This window comes from Alligator mississippiensis, chromosome 2, assembly GCF_030867095.1.
Source record: "Alligator mississippiensis isolate rAllMis1 chromosome 2, rAllMis1, whole genome shotgun sequence".
In the NCBI taxonomy this organism is placed as follows: Eukaryota; Metazoa; Chordata; order Crocodylia; family Alligatoridae; genus Alligator; species Alligator mississippiensis.
In genome coordinates this window covers 228,139,530-228,160,258 of record NC_081825.1, presented here as the reverse complement: position 1 = coordinate 228,160,258, position 20,729 = coordinate 228,139,530, and the positions used below count along the sequence as shown (strand labels likewise).

The following is a 20,729-nucleotide window of genomic DNA, read 5'->3' as shown; positions in this document are numbered from 1 at the left end:
ATAAACAATGAACGGAAATATTTTTACTTATCTTTGTAGTTTATTGCTGTATGAGATCACCAAGATGAATACTAAGTTAGGATTTACAGAATAACTGGATTTACCATTTGTATTTAAACAAGAAAAGTTAACATACATGTTGGTATTGCATTACATGTGGGGTTTGTTCCAGGCTAGGGGGAAGCTTTGAAGTGAGATCTAAGTTACAGTAATGAGAGCAAATCACTAAAAAGAGCTATTGTCACCTATCTCTTTTTGCTGGTAGACTGGGCCAGAAGCTATGTTGCCTTCTACTGCGTTTTCCAAATTATAAGAAGGAGTTATGGAGATAGAAGACACAGAAAATATGAACAATGATAGATTTTCCTATTTCCCAACACGTACAGTTTAGGCAACACCCTCTTTGTTTTCTCTCTGCAACAGCTCCCTCTGGCAGTCAAATTATGGAAAAGCAATGTTATATCTCAATGCTTTTATTCTGCAAGCCAAAAAAAGTCATAATTTAGTTAATGGAATCATGTATATCGCTTAGATTACCAGCTATATGGCAGTCTGTAAAAGATTGTTCATTTCACTTAGATATGTCTGTGCATAGAATAAAAGATATCAGGACTCGTGGTAGAGGTGATATCTTTTATTAGACCAACTAGATTTTTGTAAAAAAAAAATCTTTAATTGCAAGCTTTAGGGCACGAATATCCTTCATCAGGCATCAGAGAACAGATTGTAAAAATTCTCCTGGGTAGAAATGAAAGTTTATATTTCAGAGGAGAGTTGAAGGTGTGGTAAAATCTCCTGTTTAAAAAAAATTATTTTATATACAGATTAGGTTCAGAGAAAAGTCGGAATAGTCTGTTTACCTCAAAGTTGCTTGGTGATAAGTAGGATGTATTCATATTCGTATCTATGCAGCACTAGTGAGGCCATAGCTGCAGTCCTGTGTCCAGTTTTGGGCCCCCACTACAGAAAGGATGTGGACAAATTGGAGAAAGTCCAATGGAGGGCAAAAAAAACAATTAGGGGGCTAGGGCACATGACTTGGGAGGAGAAGCTGAGGGAGCTGAGCTTGTTTAATGTGGAAAAGAAAAGACTAAGAGGGAATTTAATAGCAGCCTTTGACTACATGAAAAGTGGTCAAAAGAGGATGGAACCAGACTGTTCTCAGCGGTGGCACATGACAGAACAAGGAGCAGTGGTCTCAAGTTGCAGCAAGGGAAATTTAGGTTGGATATTAGGAAGAACTTTCTCACCGGGAGGTTAGTAAAACAGTGGAATAGGTTAGCCAGAGGGGTGGCAGACTCTCCATCCTTGGAGGTTTTTAAGACCCAGGTAGACAAAGCCTTGGCTGGGATGATCTAGTAGGGGCTGGTCCTGCTTTGAGCAGGGTGTTGGGCTAGATGACCTCTTAAGGTCCCTTCCAACCCAATTTTTTTTTCTATGATTTCCTTCTGGTCATGAACAACTGGTGCCTCCTGAGACTTGGGGGGTACCATGGTGGTGAGTGGCAAGCAGGGACTACCCGCAGCCGCCACTGTTGGTGTCAGCAAGCAGTGAACAGGGACTGCCCTCAGCCGCCGGCAGCAGTGTCGGTGGTGAGGAGGGGTGGCGAGTGGGGACTGCCCACAGCCACTGCTGGCAGTTTTGGCGGTGGGCAATCTGAGCGGGGCATGTGCCCCCCCATGTTCTCCCTACATGCTTAAGCTTAAGCTTCTGGTTATGGTGTTTCATATTTCACAGAGGAGTAGAGAGATGGAATGCTCTTCTGGGCAGGCATTTCTTATGTGGGGTAAGGTGTCTCTGAGCTCTGTGCTGAGGCTCTGTGATGATGCAAATTACCTCAATCAAAGGCAGGAGCAGGGTCTGAGGTTTCAGGTGGTCAAAGTTGCTTCCTCTTTATAAAATTATGAAGATTTTATTTAAAAAAAAGAAATCAGATGTGAGCAATCAGATGCTTTAAAGACATGGTGCTCAACCTTTTGGCTCTGTGGGCCACAAGAGTGACACAGAGCTAGTCTGAAGGCCAGATTGGGCCCTGGAGCCTCAGTATAATGCCTTCCTTGCCCTGTGCACCTGTATTGGGTCCCAGGAGCGCAGCACCATTTCCCTGCCCTCTCCTTCCTCCCAAGCCTACACACCAGCAGGATTGGATCCTAGGAGCCTGGCTCCATCCCTTCCTGCCTCCCACACTGGGATTGGGCCCTGGGGCCTGGCTTCACCCTCACCTGGCCCTGTGCACTGGGCCTGGGGCTCCCCATGGGTCAGGAAATTTGGCAGCGGGGGAGTGGTGGCATCACTCCTCCACCACCAGATTTCCAGACCTGTGGAGAGCCTCATGGGCCAGACAACAAAGCACTGTTGATCAGATGTGGCCCACAGGTTGGGCTTGAGCATCCCTGCTTTAAAGTAAAAGCAATTTAACCTGGAAGCAAAGAATAGGGCTCACACTGGACAGAGATAATAGGTTTTATACTGTATTTACTGTTTAAAAGCTATACATATGTAACTGCCCATTCAAATAATACAGAATTATTTGAATGATGGCATAGGTATTCCTCAATACTTTCAGTGCGACTGTTAAGAGATCCTTTACAAATCTGTGATGTGGAAAGGGGCTTAGCAGAAATATTTAACCACATAAGGATGGCAAGGGACATAGTCATGAAACTTCCTCTCTTCCATACAATCTTCAGATGTTCCTGATCCTCCAGAGGCTCCCAAGATCCTCAACATTGGAGAGGATTACTGTTCTGTGGAGTGGCAACCCCCTAGTTTTGATGGAGGGCAACCAGTACTAGGTAAGCATTACTGGAAAAGACTTCCAGCAGCCTCACCCAAGTCATTTACAATGCTCACTGACTTTTCTAAACCTGGGAGGTCTAGTTAGCTACATTAGTCTGAAGTCAGGTAGAAGGCAAGGTAGATGTGTACCTTACAGACTAACCAAAGGAGATACATATAACAAGCTTTCATGAGCTGTAGCTCACTTCATCTAAGCCCATCCAGATTCTGACCTTAATCAAAGTGACCTCTCCCTGCTCCACCTAAAGCTGGGACACAGTTCACAAAAGCTGTTAAGTCTGTCCTTGGGAAAGAGTACCAGGAGGAATTATTAAGTGTCAAGACAAAACAACCAGTACAAGAAACAGCTAAGGTTCAACATTCCCATTCCAAACTAAAATATTGCAGCATGTACAGAGACCTGGACATGCTGAGAGAGTAAAGTTTGTATTAGATACTGAACTTGGTGCTTCATTTACCTACACAAAAGAAGCAGAATCTATTGAATTCAGTGGGGATTATACTTTTCTTGTACCAAGCAGAAATAAATGGGCCACTAAAGTGCCAAATGACACCACCAAGGATTTAACAGATCTGAAGAGATATACCAATAGCTGCCCTATGGCTGCAAATGAAACATTCCCAGAAATTTAATTAGGTCAAACCAGTTTTTCTGTTGTAGGGAAAAATCTGCTTTGGGTACGTGTTAGGGAGAGAGGGAGATCCTGCTTTGGGAGGGTCATTCAAGTATTGTTTTCAGTCCCAAATTAAACTTTTAGCTGATGTCACACCAAGGGTATTTCCTGGCATCACTGGAAGGTTCCACCAAGTATCCCAAAGATTATGCTATGCACAGAAGTACAGGAAAAAAATTAAACAAAACTTATATTTAATGGCACTGAAGTTACAAGAAATCCCAAACTTTTCACCCAGTTGCTTAATAACAAAAAAGTTAGAAGTAAAAGGAAAAGGCTTGTTCTTTCCTTCCTATGTTCACCTTTCCTATAATACTACCTATAACACTCCCTCCCCAACTCCCCTGCCCCAGCACTATAAAAGGCTTTTGCTTCCAGTCCCATAGATACCACGAACCAATACAAAACTCTACTTCATCAATCTTGGAATCTGCAAAACATTAACAGCAATCTTTTATACTGTTTATCTCTAGATATGCATATCTGACTACTATCCATTCTATATATTTAGAAAACTATCCTGCTTCATCACTCCTCAAGTCACCATAATTACAATTAATACAGTTTCTGTTTTCTAATTTCCTAGGGCTTTTATACATAGTTTTTGTGTACTTCAGTGGATAGCTCCCTCACAGTCAGGGAGAAAAGGAACAGTGCCTGTCTGAGAAGACAGTGAAAAAATTAATTACCAAAGCTGCCTCTGATTGTGAGAGACAACAACATACCTTAGTAAATTCTTTGTTTATATTTTAATCCCCATTTAAAAGTTACTGAAAATAAGCAACAAAATAACCTCTTAGCTGGAAGGAACCTCCATAAAGGACTCTATGTATCACCACTCACTTCCCAAAACACTCTATGGCCTTTCACAGATTTCCGGAAATTGGATACAGCCAGCAGCAGCTGCAAAATCAGGCTATGCATGCCTGCTTTATGCTAAGAGAGGTTCCTTTTGTCTTCCTTGCATTGGGCCTCCAACTCTGCTAATAAGAAGCATGCTGTTCAACCTGTAGCTACACTAGTATGAGTGCAAGCATGGTGGCTCTCATCTTGGCCAAAAAGTGATTGAATCAATGACTTCTAGAGTTACAAGTATGACTCTCTACAACTTTGCTACAAAGCCAGACTCCCAAGTTCAGTTCTGCCACATTTCATGGGTTTAGTCAATAAAAATTATAGTGATTATATCAGAAATTAAACAAAAATACAAATATGTGATTTTAATTCCTGGCTTTGTTTTTTTCCAGTTCAAAGGATCCTAGTCCCACTGGCTCCACATCTGGCTGTCTGTCAGCATGCCCCCGAATCTGCGCAGGGCAGGACAGGCTACCACTGCAGGCTGGGGCCAGGGCTGCACCAGACTCTTCCCACTGAGTGGGGGCAGACTGCACTGGGGAGAGCAGCAGCGGTGCTGGCAGGGGGCTGCAACCACCCCAAGATTCACCATAGCTCACCTGACCCCCCCCAGCACCACTGCCATCTGCCCAGAGTACAGCACACTCACCCCTCCACCAGGAAGAGCCCGGTGCTGCCCTGGCCACAGCCTGCAGTGGCAGCCCATCCTGCCCCACACAGATCTGGGGGCACATCCCCCCCATGTCCTCCTGGGAGGCCCCAGGTTGTGAAGGGCCAGTGCTAGGGTGGGGAGGCAGCTAGGTCCTGGATGGGGCTAGGAGTGATGGATTTGTTGGTGCAGGGGGTGCCAGCACCGGGCAATGACCCCAGGCTTGGGGGAAGGGACGAGAGCAGCGGGCCCCAGCCCAATGCTGGCCCCAGCTCCCTCCCTATCCCTGCCAGATCCCAGCACTTTCCCCTCCCCTGCAGACTTTCCTGCAGCTGGACAGGCAGAGGTGTGGTGCTGATGTCAGTACCTCTCCACCTGCTGCCCAGCTGGAAGGGAGTACAGCCCAGAAGGGGTATGCACAGAAGAGGTACACTCCTTAAAAAGGTTGAAAACCCGTGCTCCAAGTGAATAACAGTCCTTATGCCATAAAAAGATGTAATTCATTTACTTCAGCCGGTTGAGTTTGGCAGTTATATTTCCCATTATGGAAATATAACTACAAATTTATAATATAACTACAAATGTATAAGAATATAACTACAAATTTATAAGAATCAGTAGACAAAAAATATTGATGTTGGACTGAAAGTCAAGGAATCAAATTCTGTAACGCATCAACAAGGACAAATGACATGTTCCAGAGACTTAAAGATTTCTGAGAGAAGGCGTAACAAGAAAAATGATACAATCTAGTGAAAAAATGCCCAAGCAGGTGATTTAAACTCTTATTATTTGCTATTTACCAATTTATTATTCATTAAAATTCAAGGATTTATCAAAGCTTATATTCTGTCACTTAGGTTTTGCTAATGCAATGACTTTTTAAATTAAAAAATGTTTAAAATCCTTGATAAACATGAACTGTATAATGCAAAGTAAAATGCACCTACTTCCTAAGAAACATTTAAGATTACAATAGGAGAAGCTGGCAATGGAAAATGAGGAGAAAAACTGAATTGAAATGCTGATAAAAGCTACCCTTCTGTAGAGACTTAATTTCATAAATATCAAAGCAACTCACACACAAATTATGGAAGCAGGGAAAATTCCAAATATTTGCCTCAAGGTGAGCCCATGCCATATTTGATTGAAGAGTTAATGCGACCTCTCCCCTTCCTAAACTATGAAAATTGTCCAAAACGGGTAGAGCCCTCTTCTTTCCTTTCTCAAGATCATTTTAATATTTTAAAAGATCATGCACATAAGTCAGTATTGTTGTGATATAACATTCAAGTTGTACTAGGTGCAAAAGACATGGTAAATAACAACAGTTTGGGTTTTTCTCCTATCCACTGTGGCTCATGCTGAATAGGATGGTGTTATCATATCCCTCCTCAAAGGCAAGGGCAAAGGCAAACTTCAAATTCTGAGGCAGAGCAAGTAAAACTGACGGCAAGGACTAATAGTAATATAGGGTGGCGTCCATGAGGAACCTAGCAGTATTCTTTAGCATTGCATGAAGATAGCAATGGTAACACAGATCACCAGAAGCAGCAGATAAATGGCAGTAGAAGCTCACAAGCAAATTTTGTTGCCATTTGCCTAGATTGGGTTCTCACATGCAGTGGTAAAAAGGTGGCTTTCCTTTCTCTGGCGTTTTCAGAAAATTATGATGCCTCTTCCACTTGCAGTTCCTTTATATCACAATATTTTTTTCCATTCACAGGATACATCTTGGAAAGGAAGAAGAAGAAGAGCTACCGATGGATGAGACTGAACTTTGATCTTCTAAAGGAGCTGTCATATGAAGCCAAGAGAATGATTGAAGGAGTAATTTATGAGATGCGGGTTTATGCTGTGAATTCTATTGGCATGTCCCGCGCAAGCCCTGCTTCAGCACCCTTCATGCCAATTGGTGAGTTTCATCCCGTGTAACATCATGTTTAGAACAGAAAAATGGACAAACTAGCCCCCAATTTCTCTCAACACTGTCTCTAAAATAATACTTCATTTGCTTGAGAAAGCTGATTAGTCACTTGACATTTTCTATTTCATACTTATGACCCTTTTTTCTTTGTCATCTTTCTCTTCTATTTCTCTCATTCCCCTGCCTAAAGAACAGAGGTTCCAGTTTCTTGAAATTGCTGATGAATTTCTAGCTGTTATTATTAGAAGTGTGAGAGTCAAGCTGGGTCTGGAGAGGAGGAGCAACTAATTGACAGCAATTTCCCAGCCCCTCTCACCTTCCCCTGTTCCCTTATGGGTGCAAATATCATAGTATCCCACCCAGAGCTTTCTTAATCCCAGCCCCCTGCACAGCTCTAAGGACAGCAGATTAAGAAAATATCTGAGGAATTATCCTCTATAAATAATCCTTCCCACCCTACCAATGCAGCGTCTCTAGCTGTCCCTGAACCGGGAACAAACTGTGTGAGCCTTCAGGAAGCCAGCCGTCTGAGAGCTTTAGGAACAGCAGCAAAAAAATACCAGTACCTGGATACTGAAATGACTAGAGTTGCTAAATCTAAAAACAATAGTCAGGGGGAACTGCCATCTGAAGGAATCAGTGCCAAAGTACAAGACACTAGCAATGGGCCACAAGGGAAGGATGAGCTGCAAGTGGGATCTGTTAACTCTGGACTTCAATCAACCAACAGCTGGGCTACCAGGACTGAAGGGAAGCAACAAAAGACATCAAGAGGAACTACTAAACAAAAAGGTCCAAAGTTTTCATAGAGTAGGCAGAGTTTTAATTGATAAAATATGAAGTCCAAACTTACTGTTTCAGAGAATTAGCTTTGGTTTTGCAATGTATAGTGCATGGTCAGTCATGTATATTCATAATTACCTTTTCCTCTTGCATGCGTTTCTCAGTCTTTGTTTCCACTTGAAAATGAAATGATTTGATTCAATGCAGCTACAAGAAAGGAAACTGGTTAAAATATGATTTGGTTTTGCAGTAGCATCATCAACTAAGCTGTTAATAATATAATCTATTTGTCATGCAATGTATGACATTTTATTAAACACAGCATATTTGAAATATTTATATGTAAAATCTGTTTAAGGTATTTCAAAGCTGTTCAGTTTATAATACATATACATGTGTTCTAGCAAAGACATGTTCTTTAAATAAGTTCTGTTACGCCATATATTTTAAAGGTTACAAGAATGAGCCACTTTTAATGATATTTTAGAATGCAGTTTAACGCCTTCCAAACATATTAAATTCTCTGCCAGCCATGCATGTAATGTGTCCTAAATAAAGGAATTTTCACAATAGAAAATGTACAAATGGACAGTTCTGCAATTCCTAGTTTCTTGGCATACAGAGACTGTAAAGACAAGAAACCCTCAGCATGTGTCTGTAAGAGTATCCTATTTAAATATCCATGTGCATGGGATAGTCAAGTACATCTAGAGGAGTTTCAATTAGGTGTTCCAGCCATGGAGAACATTACTAAAGCAAGTTCACTTTCAGCTTACTTTTCTAAACCAGAGGTTGGCACTCATACCTAACTCTTAAAATGTGTTTTCCTGAAGCCTAGTCAAGCCTTAGAAGTTTTCAGCAAGTTTTTTGTTCCTGTTTGATAATATACAAGGATGTATATAATGACTCTTCTGACTGAGCTGTGAGATTCAGAGGATTCTCAGTGATTAAAAAAGTTCCTGCTCTGAAGGAACAGTAAACAGATGATAGATGCAGACATGAAACCTCTAAGTCTAACCTCAAAATGTTTTTCATTATTCATTAGATTTCTGTTACTATTGAACAGATCAAATCTAGGTGTTTTTGTATGTAACTACAGTAATCACCCTAAACCAAATAACTGTATTTACTCACATACCACGTACACCTTTCCCCCCAAAATCAGCCCTTTAAAATTAGGGAATGTGTCTTAAGCAGAGAAGCTGATTTTTCTTCACTGGAAGAGAAGCAGGGAAGAAAAACAGCAAGTATGCATTAGGTAAAAAGGCTGCCACTTGTCTCTGATGTAGCAAGCAGCATGGGCAGAGTCCAAGTGTTAGCCCTCTCACAGCTGCTGGGGGGCCGAGGATAGGGGGGTAGGGGGGTTTGGCTAAAGAGCTACTGAGCAGCTGCATGCAATCAGTAGCATCTTGATGAGGCTTGTGGTGTGGAAGCAACATTTTATTATTTACAGGAACTTATAATAAATAACTATTTACAGTTAAGAAGTAACAGGCTCTACCAATGCCTATACATAAGCGTCGAGGCTGCTCCAATGTGCTGAAATTTCAGTGTATTGGAGCAGACTCAATTAATCTGTGCTCCAGCTGAGCTCCAGCAGCTTCCTGCATCTCTTGTATCAGCATCCCTACACTTAAAAATGGCAACGGGAGTGCCTGAACTAAAGTTTGTTGAATGAGCTTTAGTTCAAGCACCCTCGCCACCATTTTTAAGTACAGGGATGCTGATACAGGAGACGCAGCAGCACTTTAATTAGAGCAGCTCTTTAATTAAAGCACCACCCCCCTCAATGTCTAAGCATATGTAAAAGTGCCCTACTGTCCTAGCAAGGGGGTTGGGATCTAGCCTTTTTGATGTCCTGCCACACCTGAAAGTTTCTGCTGCCTCACTCAAACTGCCTTCTGGGATGCCACACTTCCTGGACACTATGTTGCCAGGAGGACTTAGTCTATGTCAGGAGTGGGCAAAATGTGGCCCGTGGGCCAGATGCGGCCTGCCAGACCATTCTATCCAGCCTGCAGGACCCCTAAAAAATTTAGAAAATTAATATTTATCTGCCCCTGGCTGCCTGTCATGCAGCCCTTGATGGCTTGCCAAAACTCAATGAGTGGCCCTCCACCCCAAATAATTAATTGCCTGCCCTGCTCTGTCACGCTGTCAGCTATGATTCTGGAAAAATATTTTTTTTTCCACATTTTGCCTTATAAAAACAAGGTCTGTGTCTTATTCAGGGGCATGTGGTATGTGAGAAAATATGGTAACATCAGCTTCAGCCACCAATGAGGTGGGACTTGTGTTTATGTAATTTTTGTCTGGTAATATTCAAATTATGAGTGTAGAATTATACATTTATAGGTATTCTCCCATGTTCTGCTCTTCTTTGCTGAGAATCTGATTCACTTATCCAGAGCTTTTCTCTAGAAAAGAATACAAGCTGAGCCACTATTATCTAGAACCTCTGCGTTACAAGCATACTGTGCTTCTACCAAGCGTTACTCATTGACTCTTCTGTCAAGTGAAGCTATTAGAGTTGCATTTTAGAGTTGTGGTTCTAGATAAGACTGTACATCATTCCCCTATTCCTGATCATTCCTTCTATATCCACCACAATCCTATATCTCAGGGTTTTATTTACTTTTAGCTCCCCCAGGTGAACCAACCCACTTTACGGTGGAAGACGTTTCTGACAGTACCATTACCCTGAAGTGGAGACCTCCAGAACGGATTGGAGCAGGGGGACTAGATGGCTACACTGTGGAGTACTGCAAAGAAGGATGTGAGTAAGCCCTAGTCCTACAGTATCAACAAAGCATTATCAATCAGAACAGAATCAGTAAAATACCACTGCAACTACTATCATTTCACAACCTCACCACAGAATCCAGTACCATTACAACAAAGTTTAATGTTACTGATGGCAGACAATGTCAAATCAATATTACTACCATGCATCACCATAGTTGCTACCACATCTTCCTGGTACCACCACAACATAATAAACCACTCTAACTTTTATAGATGCAAATATTGTATGATGCCATATAATGTTTATTAGAGTTTTCTACAGTATATCATTTCTACTCACTAAGTATAATCACTGCAGAATTATTAGAATCCCTGTGACTTCACCCCAGCATGACATATTAGTATAACTTCTGTACTATTAGTACTGCTATAGAAGCTCTGACAACTCTATCCAATTACTGCCATCGGACTGGAGAAACAAGGCAAAAAAGAATGAGAAATCAGTAAATTTCATCAGTGGTTTCCACTATTGTTGTTATAAGCACATGTATCTATCACTATACTATTTGAGTACCTTAAGGGATATATATTCCTTCCATTTAAGAATGAAATAAACTGTTCACTTTTCAGTTAGAGCCGCTTTCAAAATAATTCTCTCCTATTCCATTTTGAACTTGAACTGCAGGGAAAACCCTCCACCCCATAAAACTCCCTGAAGATATAAACCCAAAGAAACTAGAGAGTACCTTAGGCCTTGTTCACACATGGAATTATTAAGAACAGATATCCCTGAATAGTTCAATGTGTGGACATACTTTTTCCAAACCGTAAAGTGTCCTGTTCTGATTTCGATTAATCCACTTTCATAGTACTGCTTTAAATTCACACCCCACCTTACTCCAAATTTACTTTCCAGTGTAGATTAACCATCAGTTTGGAAAATTTGTACAATTGTTATACAGAAGAAACCCTTTACTTGCAGCTACAGAGTGGGTTCCAGCTATTTATGGTCTAACTGAACGCACATCTACACTGATTAAAGATCTGGTCACTGGGGACAAACTCTACTTCCGTGTCAAGGCTATAAACCTGGCTGGTGAGAGCAGACCAGCAGTAACCAAGGAGCCTATTACCATCAGAGAGATTGTGCGTGAGTATCTGGAGCAAGCAAGTATCACTCAACCATTTCCTTTGGGACTTTACTAAAGATGTCTTTAATGGAGAAGGAAATTCTGGGTCTGTCAAGACAAACACTTCTTTTGGAGTATGGATAGGGAGCTACATTCTCTCTTTTGATTATAGCTCTGCCCAATTTCATACTAGGCTGGGTTTTCAGATTAGCTCTGAATAATATCTCCCAATTCTGGAAACATTATCTAATAGGACTTTGCCTGTAGATAGTATATTTTTAAAATAATATTTCTCAGATTTTAAAATGTTTACATTTTAGCTTCTGAAATGACTATCTCAGCATCTCAGATACTGTATATTTTAGGGTAAGCTCTATACTAAGAATGAACTGTTATGCTAATGCCAAGTATTCCTACTGCCTAAGAACAGAGGCCAGGAACTGTCTGAATAAAGCTGTTATCTTTTATGTCCAAGGTCATTAATTACCACCTCATCTACTACCCAATGGTAATAGATTCCAGTTCCTTTGACTGGTGTCCAAAAGATATTATGAGCTCATTACTGTGGATTCCTCACTCTTGACTCACACAAATGCCTGCCAGCGTCCCACTACCAGTAAAATGGCCAAGTGTAAAGAGCTAGAGTTTTAAGGCATCCCAAAGCCAGATAGATATGAAGATGGATTCTCAAAATCCATGTTAAGAATTGTTCTATGGCCTAAATGAGGGCAGAAGAAAAGGGAGAGATGTAGAGTGCAGGAAGAACACTAATGAAGAGGGCTGAAAGCAGAGACTTGAAGACAGAATATCCACTAAGACTCTCAACAACTTTTGGCAGGAAAGCAATTGTCATGTTACTCTCTGCAGTTTGGGGAATGAAGTGCAACTCCTTTTACCCCAGGTAGCAAAATTGCTGCTGAGCTATTCCATGGAGGCAATGCAAACCCAATGATATGTATAATCTGCACAGATCATTAAATATTTTAAAATGGTAATATATGTTAGAAATTGTAGGATCTGTGTTGCAACAGATATACCATTCTTTACACCCAGGGTAACCATTCCCTATCCCCATCTGCTTTATAAGTAAGCCCTCAGAGAAACTGAGGTACATTCAGAGGGTGCACATCCTATGCAGAGCCTTTCAGGATCCTATTTCCCTAGGCATTGTAACAACAGAAGTTCCACTGCCAATGGAGCCTGCACAGTTGCAGAGACAAAGACAAGTGTTATCACTATGTTTTCATCAAGTGGTGCGTATAATACCATCTACAGATGAATACACCTAGCAAATGATCAATTTCCCCCAAACTCTTCAGTTTGATTTTTCTTGTGTTCACAAAAATGGCATACTACTTTACAGTGTTAAACATGAAGTCTATTTCCTCTGCTGTTTTTCCTTCTTTTTCCTATGAATAATAACATTGAAACAACCATGGTGTCTAACATGAGAACATCCTTATCTACAGAACGTCCCAAAATATGGCTGCCACGCTATCTTAGACAGACTCTGATGAAGAAAGTGGGTGAGACAATCAACATTGTGATTCCTTTTCAGGTAGGCAACTGATTCTGTTTTGGCATGGTTCTTTTATGTTGCTTATGGTTACACATTAAGTTTCCTAACCCAAACTCCCCTACTGAATAACTTATACATAATTTAATTTGAAGGAAATATTTTCTGTTAACAACATTATAATTCATTGCATCTCCTTTCTGCTCACTTTTGTTTTGATAAGTTATTTAGAAATAAGCCTTTCACCCCTACCTATTTGCAACTACAGTTTAAAAACTAATGAATAAGGCAAGATTCCCACATGTGCTTATATAATTGCAGACTGTACTCTAATGCAAGGTGATAGAGTTATGGGTATGAGTACACATCTAAAGATATTCTATAGCAAGGCAGTCCTGACTCATTTTATATCCTCATAAGGCAAATGTTGTAGCCCATGGGCTGGATCTGGCCTGTGGAGCTGGGGGGGTTGCAGCATTTCAACAACAGGGGGAGTTTGGTGGCATTTCTGTGGCAGGGGCTTTGCCCGGGTGGCAGGGAGAAGTGGTGGCTGCAGTTCCAGCTCCAGCAGTGGCGGTGCAGGCAAGGCCCAGGCGCAGAGCTAAGCACCATTAAAATGGCCCCATGCAGCAAAACATTGCTGATCCCCATTTTGGTATAATTCAAAATTGCACAAGCCTGCATGCACACTGTTCTGTTTTTTCCTTTAGAACAGTGGTAAGAAAACGTGTTATAAAAATGACAGCATATGTCCAAAGTAAGGTTTTACTCCTCGTGACTTTTTTCTATTAACTAACTTCATACAGGGATCTACCTAAAACTTTGTATAACCATCTTTTTATTATTTAAATAAAAATAAGTTGGATAAATCAAATTAAAACCTCTCAGTCCCTGAAGGAGTGACTTTTTGCTATATTTCAACTTTCTATTCAATCCTACTGAAATGCTTATAATGGGTGTCTATAGATGTGCAGGATGCCCACTCCGTATTGTAATTACAATGCGTTGGAGAAGACTTCATGAATCTAGTCTGCTGGAGCAGGCTATTTAGCACACACTGGCAGCCTCGGCATCTTGTGTATTCAGTGATGAACAAGCTTCAGTTAAAGCATCCCCACCGCCATTTTGAAGCGCAGGATGCTGAAAACACAAGATGTCATGGGTGCTTTCATTAGAGCAGCTCCCAAGAGCCCAATGCAATTAGCAGGGTTAATAAAAATGGAGAATTTTTTTACCATAAATATAAAAATACTTGATTTTTATTTTAATTAGATTTTTAATGGGATTTTTATTTTGTTTATATTTTCTTCCTTTAAAAATAAGCTTGTTTCAAATTAAATCTAAATTTCATAAAATTATGTTGAGTTTTAAGTCCCTTAAAATAGTTAAATAAAAAAGGTTGAAACCATCACCTTTGTGGTGGAGCACCATTGGGGTGCTCGCCACGTGGCAGGGGCTACAGTAGGCTCGGGCACAGCCCAGCAGGGAAGGCAGCCAAGTGAAGCCTCAGATCTCATTCTAAGGGGGGGAGGTGTGTGGTGGAGCACCTTTGGGGGTGCTCGCCACTTGAGGGCTCTCACAGGCTCCAAGGGGAGCCTGTTTTGGGGGAACAGCAGGGGAAAACTCCCCCAGGTACCATTTTAAGGGGGAAGGTATGAGGCAGGGCACTATTGGTGCCTGCCACTTTAAGATCTGGGCCAAGCAGCCAGCAGGCGCTTGATTGTGGCAGCCATTTTAGATCCCTGGCTGCCTATATAAACAGATCAACTCCCTGCTGGCAGGCCAGGCAGCTACACTGTGTGGCTGCAAGGTTTCATGTATCATCCTGGAGGTAAGGGAGGAGCTGTAGGGGATAGCTAGGAGGTTCCTGGTCCTGGTCCTGGCCATGACCTAAAACTGCACCCTGCTGGGAGCAGGTGGCCTGGTGGGGCTCTCAGTGGTATGGGAGCTGCCAGGAAATGCCAGGCCAGTGATCACCCTGGTGAAAGGTGAGAAAGGGCGCCTTAACCCTAGCCCTCACCTTGGGGTGGGTTTGCGTAACACTGGAGGTAGTTGGGGGCCAGGCATGGCTGTGGCCACTTAAGCCCTGTGGGGTGCAAGACCCTGAGGAGGGAGAGTTGGGGGGGGCCAGACACTGCTGTGGCCACCTGAGCTCTGTGGGGTGCAAGACCTTGAGAGACCCCAAGGAGGGAGAGTGGGGGCCAGGCATGGCTACGGCTACCTGAGCCCACTGGGGAGGGAAGCCCCATGGCCCCAAGTGACGGGGCAATGTGGAGCCCCCAGTGAGGGGGCTGAGATGAGTAACCCCAGTGAAGTGGGGGGAAAACCAGAGGGCTGAGAGCCCAATATGTTTGTTTATTTTATACATATATATAAATAAAATAAATAAACATACTCTCTCTCTCTCTCTCTCTCTCTATATATATATATACATACATATATAGAGAGAGAGCACAATGACCTGCTGCTCCAGGGGGAGAGTGTGAGTCCCTGTGAGACCCTGTAACACCAGTCATGGTATGAGTTACCCCAGCTCCCACAACCAGGCAGGTAACCCCTAGTAGCAGCCAGAAGGTGGACCCAAGAGAGTGAAGGGGCTACTAGCAGAGGCCTGATGTAGGATACCCTTGGCTGGTCAATGCGGGGGCCAGAGCCAGAATGGTCAAAAGAGCCAGGGGCCCACCGTGAGGGACACCCAGAGCTGAGGGCCTGGGGTCCCAACTGGGTTTGGAGGTGAGGCCAGGGCCTGTGTAGCCAAAGGTCCTGGGGGAACCACACCTGAGAGGGGAAATGGCTTCAGGGAACCAGACAGCCCGAATGAAGGCAGGGTAGGCCGCCTAAATGGAGGGATCTTAGAGGGTTCCTGATTGGAGGATTCTGAGGCCGAGTTTGGGGCTGGTGAGATCAACAGCTGGATGCCATCTGCGAGGCATGGGCTGCAGTGTAGGGACATATGGAGCCTCAGATAGTGCCCCCTGGCATGAATGGGCAGCCTCCTGCCTTAATTAATATCTTAATTAAGAACAAGACATGGCAGGCGAGTCAGGTGGGGGGTGTGCACAAAGGCAAGTGAGGAACCTAGCACTGTGGCTAGGTGGGGAGCCCCACTTTGCCACAACCCTGTATCAAAAGGTTGAGTTATAGGCTGTGTGCTTTTTCTATATAAACACATAATCAGGGAAACTCATTGAATTTTTGAGACCAGGCTTTATAAATAAATTGCAGTAAGTCACATCTGGTATAAAGGACCCAGCCTTCTGACTCCCAGGATACCAGCATAAACCTCACTTGGAACTTTTGATCAATCTACTTGGGTAGTTTTACACACAGTTGTCTCCAACCTCCCCAGCTCTTACTGGCTCAGTTCTCAAATTTGTGTAGAATGTGTGGCAAAATATTTAAAATAGTGTTTCTTAATAAAAATTAATTTGATTAATTTGATTTTTTTTAAATCTGTAGACTTAATAAATCTCTGTTACCATCATTGTGCAGCTGCTTCATACAAATCATAAGCAAAAAGTTAGTTACGTAGTGAATAAGCAATATACATCCAACATTTTCTAACAAACTAAAAATGTACAGTTAATAAGTATCTGAAAATATTTAGCTATTTGATGGCTTAAATAAATATACAGATTCATAGATTCATGGATGTTAGGGTCGGAAGGGACCTGAATAGATCATCGAGTCCGACCCCCTGCATAGGCAGGAAAGAGTGCTGGGTCTAGATGACCCCATCTAGATGCTTATCTAGCCTCCTCTTGAAGACCCCCAGGGTAGGGGAGAGCACCACCTCCCTTGGGAGCCCATTCCAGACCTTGGCCACTCTAACTGTGAAGAAGTTCTTCCTAATGTCCAAACTAAATCTGCTCTCTGCTAGCTTGTGGACATTATTTCTTGTAACCCCCGGGGGCGCCTTGGTGAATAAATACTCACCAATTCCCTTCTGTGCCCCCGTGATGAACTTATAGGCAGCCACAAGGTCGCCTCTTAACCTTCTCTTGCGGAGGCTGAAAAGGTCCAGCTTCTCTAGTCTCTCCTCGTAGGGCTTGGTCTGCAGGCCCTTAACCATATGAGTGGCCCTTCTCTGGACCCTCTCCAGGTTATCCGCATCCCTCTTGAAGTGCGGGGCCCAGAATTGCATGCAGTACTCCAACTGCGGTCTGACCAGCGCCTGATAGAGGGGAAGTATCACCTCCTTGGACCTATTCGTCATGCATCTGCTGATGCACGATAAAGTGCCATTGGCTTTTCTGATGGCTTCGTCACACTGCCGGCTCATGTTCATCTTGGAGTCCACTAGGACTCCAAGATCCCTTTCCACTTCCGTGCCACCCAGCAGGTCATTCCCTAGGCTGTAGGTGTGCTGGACATTTTTCCTCCCTAGGTGCAGCACTTTGCATTTCTCCTTGTTGAACTGCATTCTGTTGTTTTCTGCCCACTTGTCTAACCTGTCCAGGTCTGCTTGCAGCTGTTCCCTGCCCTCCGGCGTGTCCACTTCTCCCCATAGCTTTGTGTCATCTGCAAACTTGGACAGAATACATTTGACTCCCTCATCCAAGTCGCTGATGAAGACATTAAAGAGTATCAGTCCAAGGACCGAGCCCCGCGGGACCCCACTGCCCACACCCTTCCAGGTCGAAACCAACCCATCCACCACGACATAAAAAGTGGAAACAAGGTGAGATCACTTAAGATGAATATACCTCCTCTGCTCGTGCTTGTAGGGAGGCAGTTAGGCGGGCCAAAGCTACTATGGAGCTGAGGATGGCAACCCAAGTAAAAGACGACAAGAAATTGTTTTTTAGATATATTGGGAGTAAAAGGAAGGCCCAGGGAGGAATAGGACCACTGCTAAATGGGCAGAAACAATTGGTGACAGACAGGGGGGACAAGGCTGAACTCCTCAACGAGTTCTTTGCCTCAGTGTTCCTAAGTGAGGGGCACGACGAGTCTCTCACTGGGGTTGTAGAGAGACAGCAGCAAGGTGCCAGACTTCCATACGTAAATCCTGAGGTGGTGCAGAGTCATTTGGATGAACTGGATGCCTTTAAAACGGCAGGCCCGGATGGGCTCCATCCAAGGGTGCTGAAGGCACTGGCCGACATCATTGCAGAGCCACTGGTGGGAATATTCGAACACTCGTGGCGCACGGGCCAAGTCCCAGAGGACTGGAAAAGGGCTAACGTGGTCCCCATTTTCAAAAAGGGGAGGAAGGAGGACCCGGGCAACTATAGGCTGGTCAGTCTCACCTCCATCCTTGGTAAAGTCTTTGAAAAAATTATCAAGGCTCACATTTGTGAGAGCCCGGCAGAGCAAATTATGCTGAGGGGAAACCAGCACGGGTTTGTGGCAGGCAGATCGTGCCTGACCAATCTAGTCTCTTTCTATGACCAGGTTACGAAATGCCTGGACACAGGAGGAGAGGTGGATGTCGTATACTTAGACTTCAGGAGGGCCTTCGATACGGTATCCCACCCCATACTGGTGAACAAGCTAAGAGGCTGTGATGTGGATGACTACACAGTCCGGTGGGTAGCGAATTGGCTGGAGGGTCGCACCCAAAGAGTCGTGGTGGATGGGTCGGTCTCAACCTGGAAAGGTGTGGGCAGTGGGGTCCCGCAAGGCTCGGTCCTTGGACCGATACTCTTTAATGTCTTCATCAGTGACTTGGACGAGGGAGTCAAATGTACTCTGTCCAAGTTTGCAGATGACACAAAGCTATGGGGAGAAGTGGACACGCCGGAGGGCAGGGAACAGCTGCAGGCAGACCTGGATAGGCTGGACAAGTGGGCAGAAAACAACAGGATGCAGTTCAACAAGGAGAAATGCAAAGTGCTGCACCTAGGGAGGAAAAATGTCCAGCACACCTACAGCCTAGGGAATGACCTGCTGGGTGACACAGAGGTGGAAAGGGATCTTGGAGTCCTAGTGGACTCCAAGATGAACATGAGTTGGCAGCGTGACAAAGCCATCAGAAAAGCCAATGGCACTTTATCGTGCATCAGCAGATGCATGACGAATAGGTCCAAGGAGGTGATACTTCCCCTCTATCGGGCGCTGGTCATACCGCAGCTGGAGTACTGCGTGCAATTCTGGGCGCCACACTTCAAGAAGGATGCAGATAACCTGGAGAGGGTCCAGAGAAGGGCCACTCGTATGGTCAAGGGCCTGCAGACCAAGCCCTACGTGGAGAGACTAGAGAAACTGGATCTTTTCAGCCTTCGCAAGAGAAGGTTGAGAGGCGGCCTTGTGGCTGCCTATAAGTTCATCACGGGGGCACAGAAGGGAATTGGTGAGTATTTATTCACCAAGGCGCCCCCGGGGGTTACAAGAAATAATGGCCACAAGCTAGCAGAGAGCAGATTTAGATTGGACATTAGGAAGAACTTCTTCACAGTTCGAGTGGCCAAGGTCTGGAACAGGCTCCCAAGGGAGGTGGTACTCTCCCCTACCCTGGGGGTCTTCAAGAGGAGGTTAGATGAGTATCTAGCTGGGGTCATCTAGACCCAGCACTCTTTCCTGCTTATGCAGGGGGTCGGACTCGATGATCTATTGAGGTCCCCTCCAACCCTAACATCTATGAATCTATGACTCTCTGGGTGCGACCCACTAGCCAATTCGCCACCCACCGGACTGTGTAGTCATCCAAGTCACAGCCTCTTAACTTGTTCACCAGTATGGGGTGGGATACCGTATTGAAGGCCTTCCTGAAGTCTAAGTATATGACATCTACCCCTCCTCCTGTGTCCAGGCGTTTCGTAACCTGGTCATAAAAAGAGACTAGATTGGTCAGGCACGATCTGCCTGCCACGAACCCGTGCTGGTTTCCCCTCAGCATAATTTGTCTGGCCGGGCTCTCACAAATGTGAGCCTTGATAATTTTTTCAAAGACTTTGCCAAGGATGGAGGTGAGACTGACTGGCCTATAGTTGCCCGGGTCCTCCTTCCTCCCCTTCTTGAAAATGGGGACCACATTGGCCCTTTTCCAGTCCTCCGGGACTTGGCCCGTGCGCCACGAGCGTTCAAATATTCCCGCCAGTGGCTGTGCAATGATGTCGGCCAGTGCCTTCAGCACCCTCGGATGGAGCTCATCCGGGCCTGCCGACTTAAAGGCATCCAGTTCTTCCAAGTGACTCTGCACCATCTCAGGGTCTATGCATGGAAGTCTGGCACCTTGCTGCTGCCTCTCTGCAACCCCAGTGAGAGAGTTGTCGTGCCCCTCACTTAGGAACACTGAGGCAAAGAACTCGTTGAGGAGTTCAGCCTTGTCCCCCCTGTCTGTCACCAATTTTTTCTGCCCATTTAGCAGGGGTCCCATTCCTCCCTGGGCCTTCCTTTTACTCCCTATATATCTAAAAAACAATTTCTTGTTGTCCTTTACTTGGGATGTCATCCTCAGCTCCATGGTAGCTTTGGCCCGTCTAACTGCCTCCCTACAAGCACGAGCAGAGGAGGTATATTCGTCTTTGGTGATCTCTCCCTGTTTCCACTTTTTATGTGCTCCCCTTTTGGCCCTTAGGCTGCCCTGGATTTCTGTGGTCAGCCAGGGAAGCCTCCTGGCCCCTTTCCCTCTTTTACCTCGCACGGGGATCGTCTCGCTTTGTGCCCGAAGGATCGTTTCCTTAAGGCACAGCCACCCTTCTTGGGC

The 20,729-nt window shown here is 44.2% G+C and overlaps 1 protein-coding gene and 1 long non-coding RNA gene across 2 annotated transcripts in view; one reads left to right on the top strand and one right to left on the bottom strand.

The window, feature by feature from the left end:
- The window catches only part of LOC109280557 (uncharacterized), an 87,616-nt gene that overhangs the window by 34,225 nt on the left and 32,662 nt on the right, over window positions 1-20,729 (bottom strand). Inside the window, exon 5 of the long non-coding RNA XR_009460133.1 lies at window positions 7,826-7,894. This is a non-coding gene — a long non-coding RNA (uncharacterized LOC109280557). The remainder of the gene's footprint in view (window positions 1-7,825; window positions 7,895-20,729) is intronic.
- The window catches only part of MYBPC3 (myosin binding protein C3), a 123,324-nt gene that overhangs the window by 73,581 nt on the left and 29,014 nt on the right, over window positions 1-20,729 (top strand). The window contains exons 23-27 of the mRNA XM_019477175.2: window positions 2,691-2,795; window positions 6,704-6,892; window positions 10,329-10,463; window positions 11,415-11,582; window positions 13,032-13,120. Of these exons, the coding sequence (XP_019332720.1) occupies window positions 2,691-2,795; window positions 6,704-6,892; window positions 10,329-10,463; window positions 11,415-11,582; window positions 13,032-13,120 (686 nt within the window). The remainder of the gene's footprint in view (window positions 1-2,690; window positions 2,796-6,703; window positions 6,893-10,328; window positions 10,464-11,414; window positions 11,583-13,031; window positions 13,121-20,729) is intronic.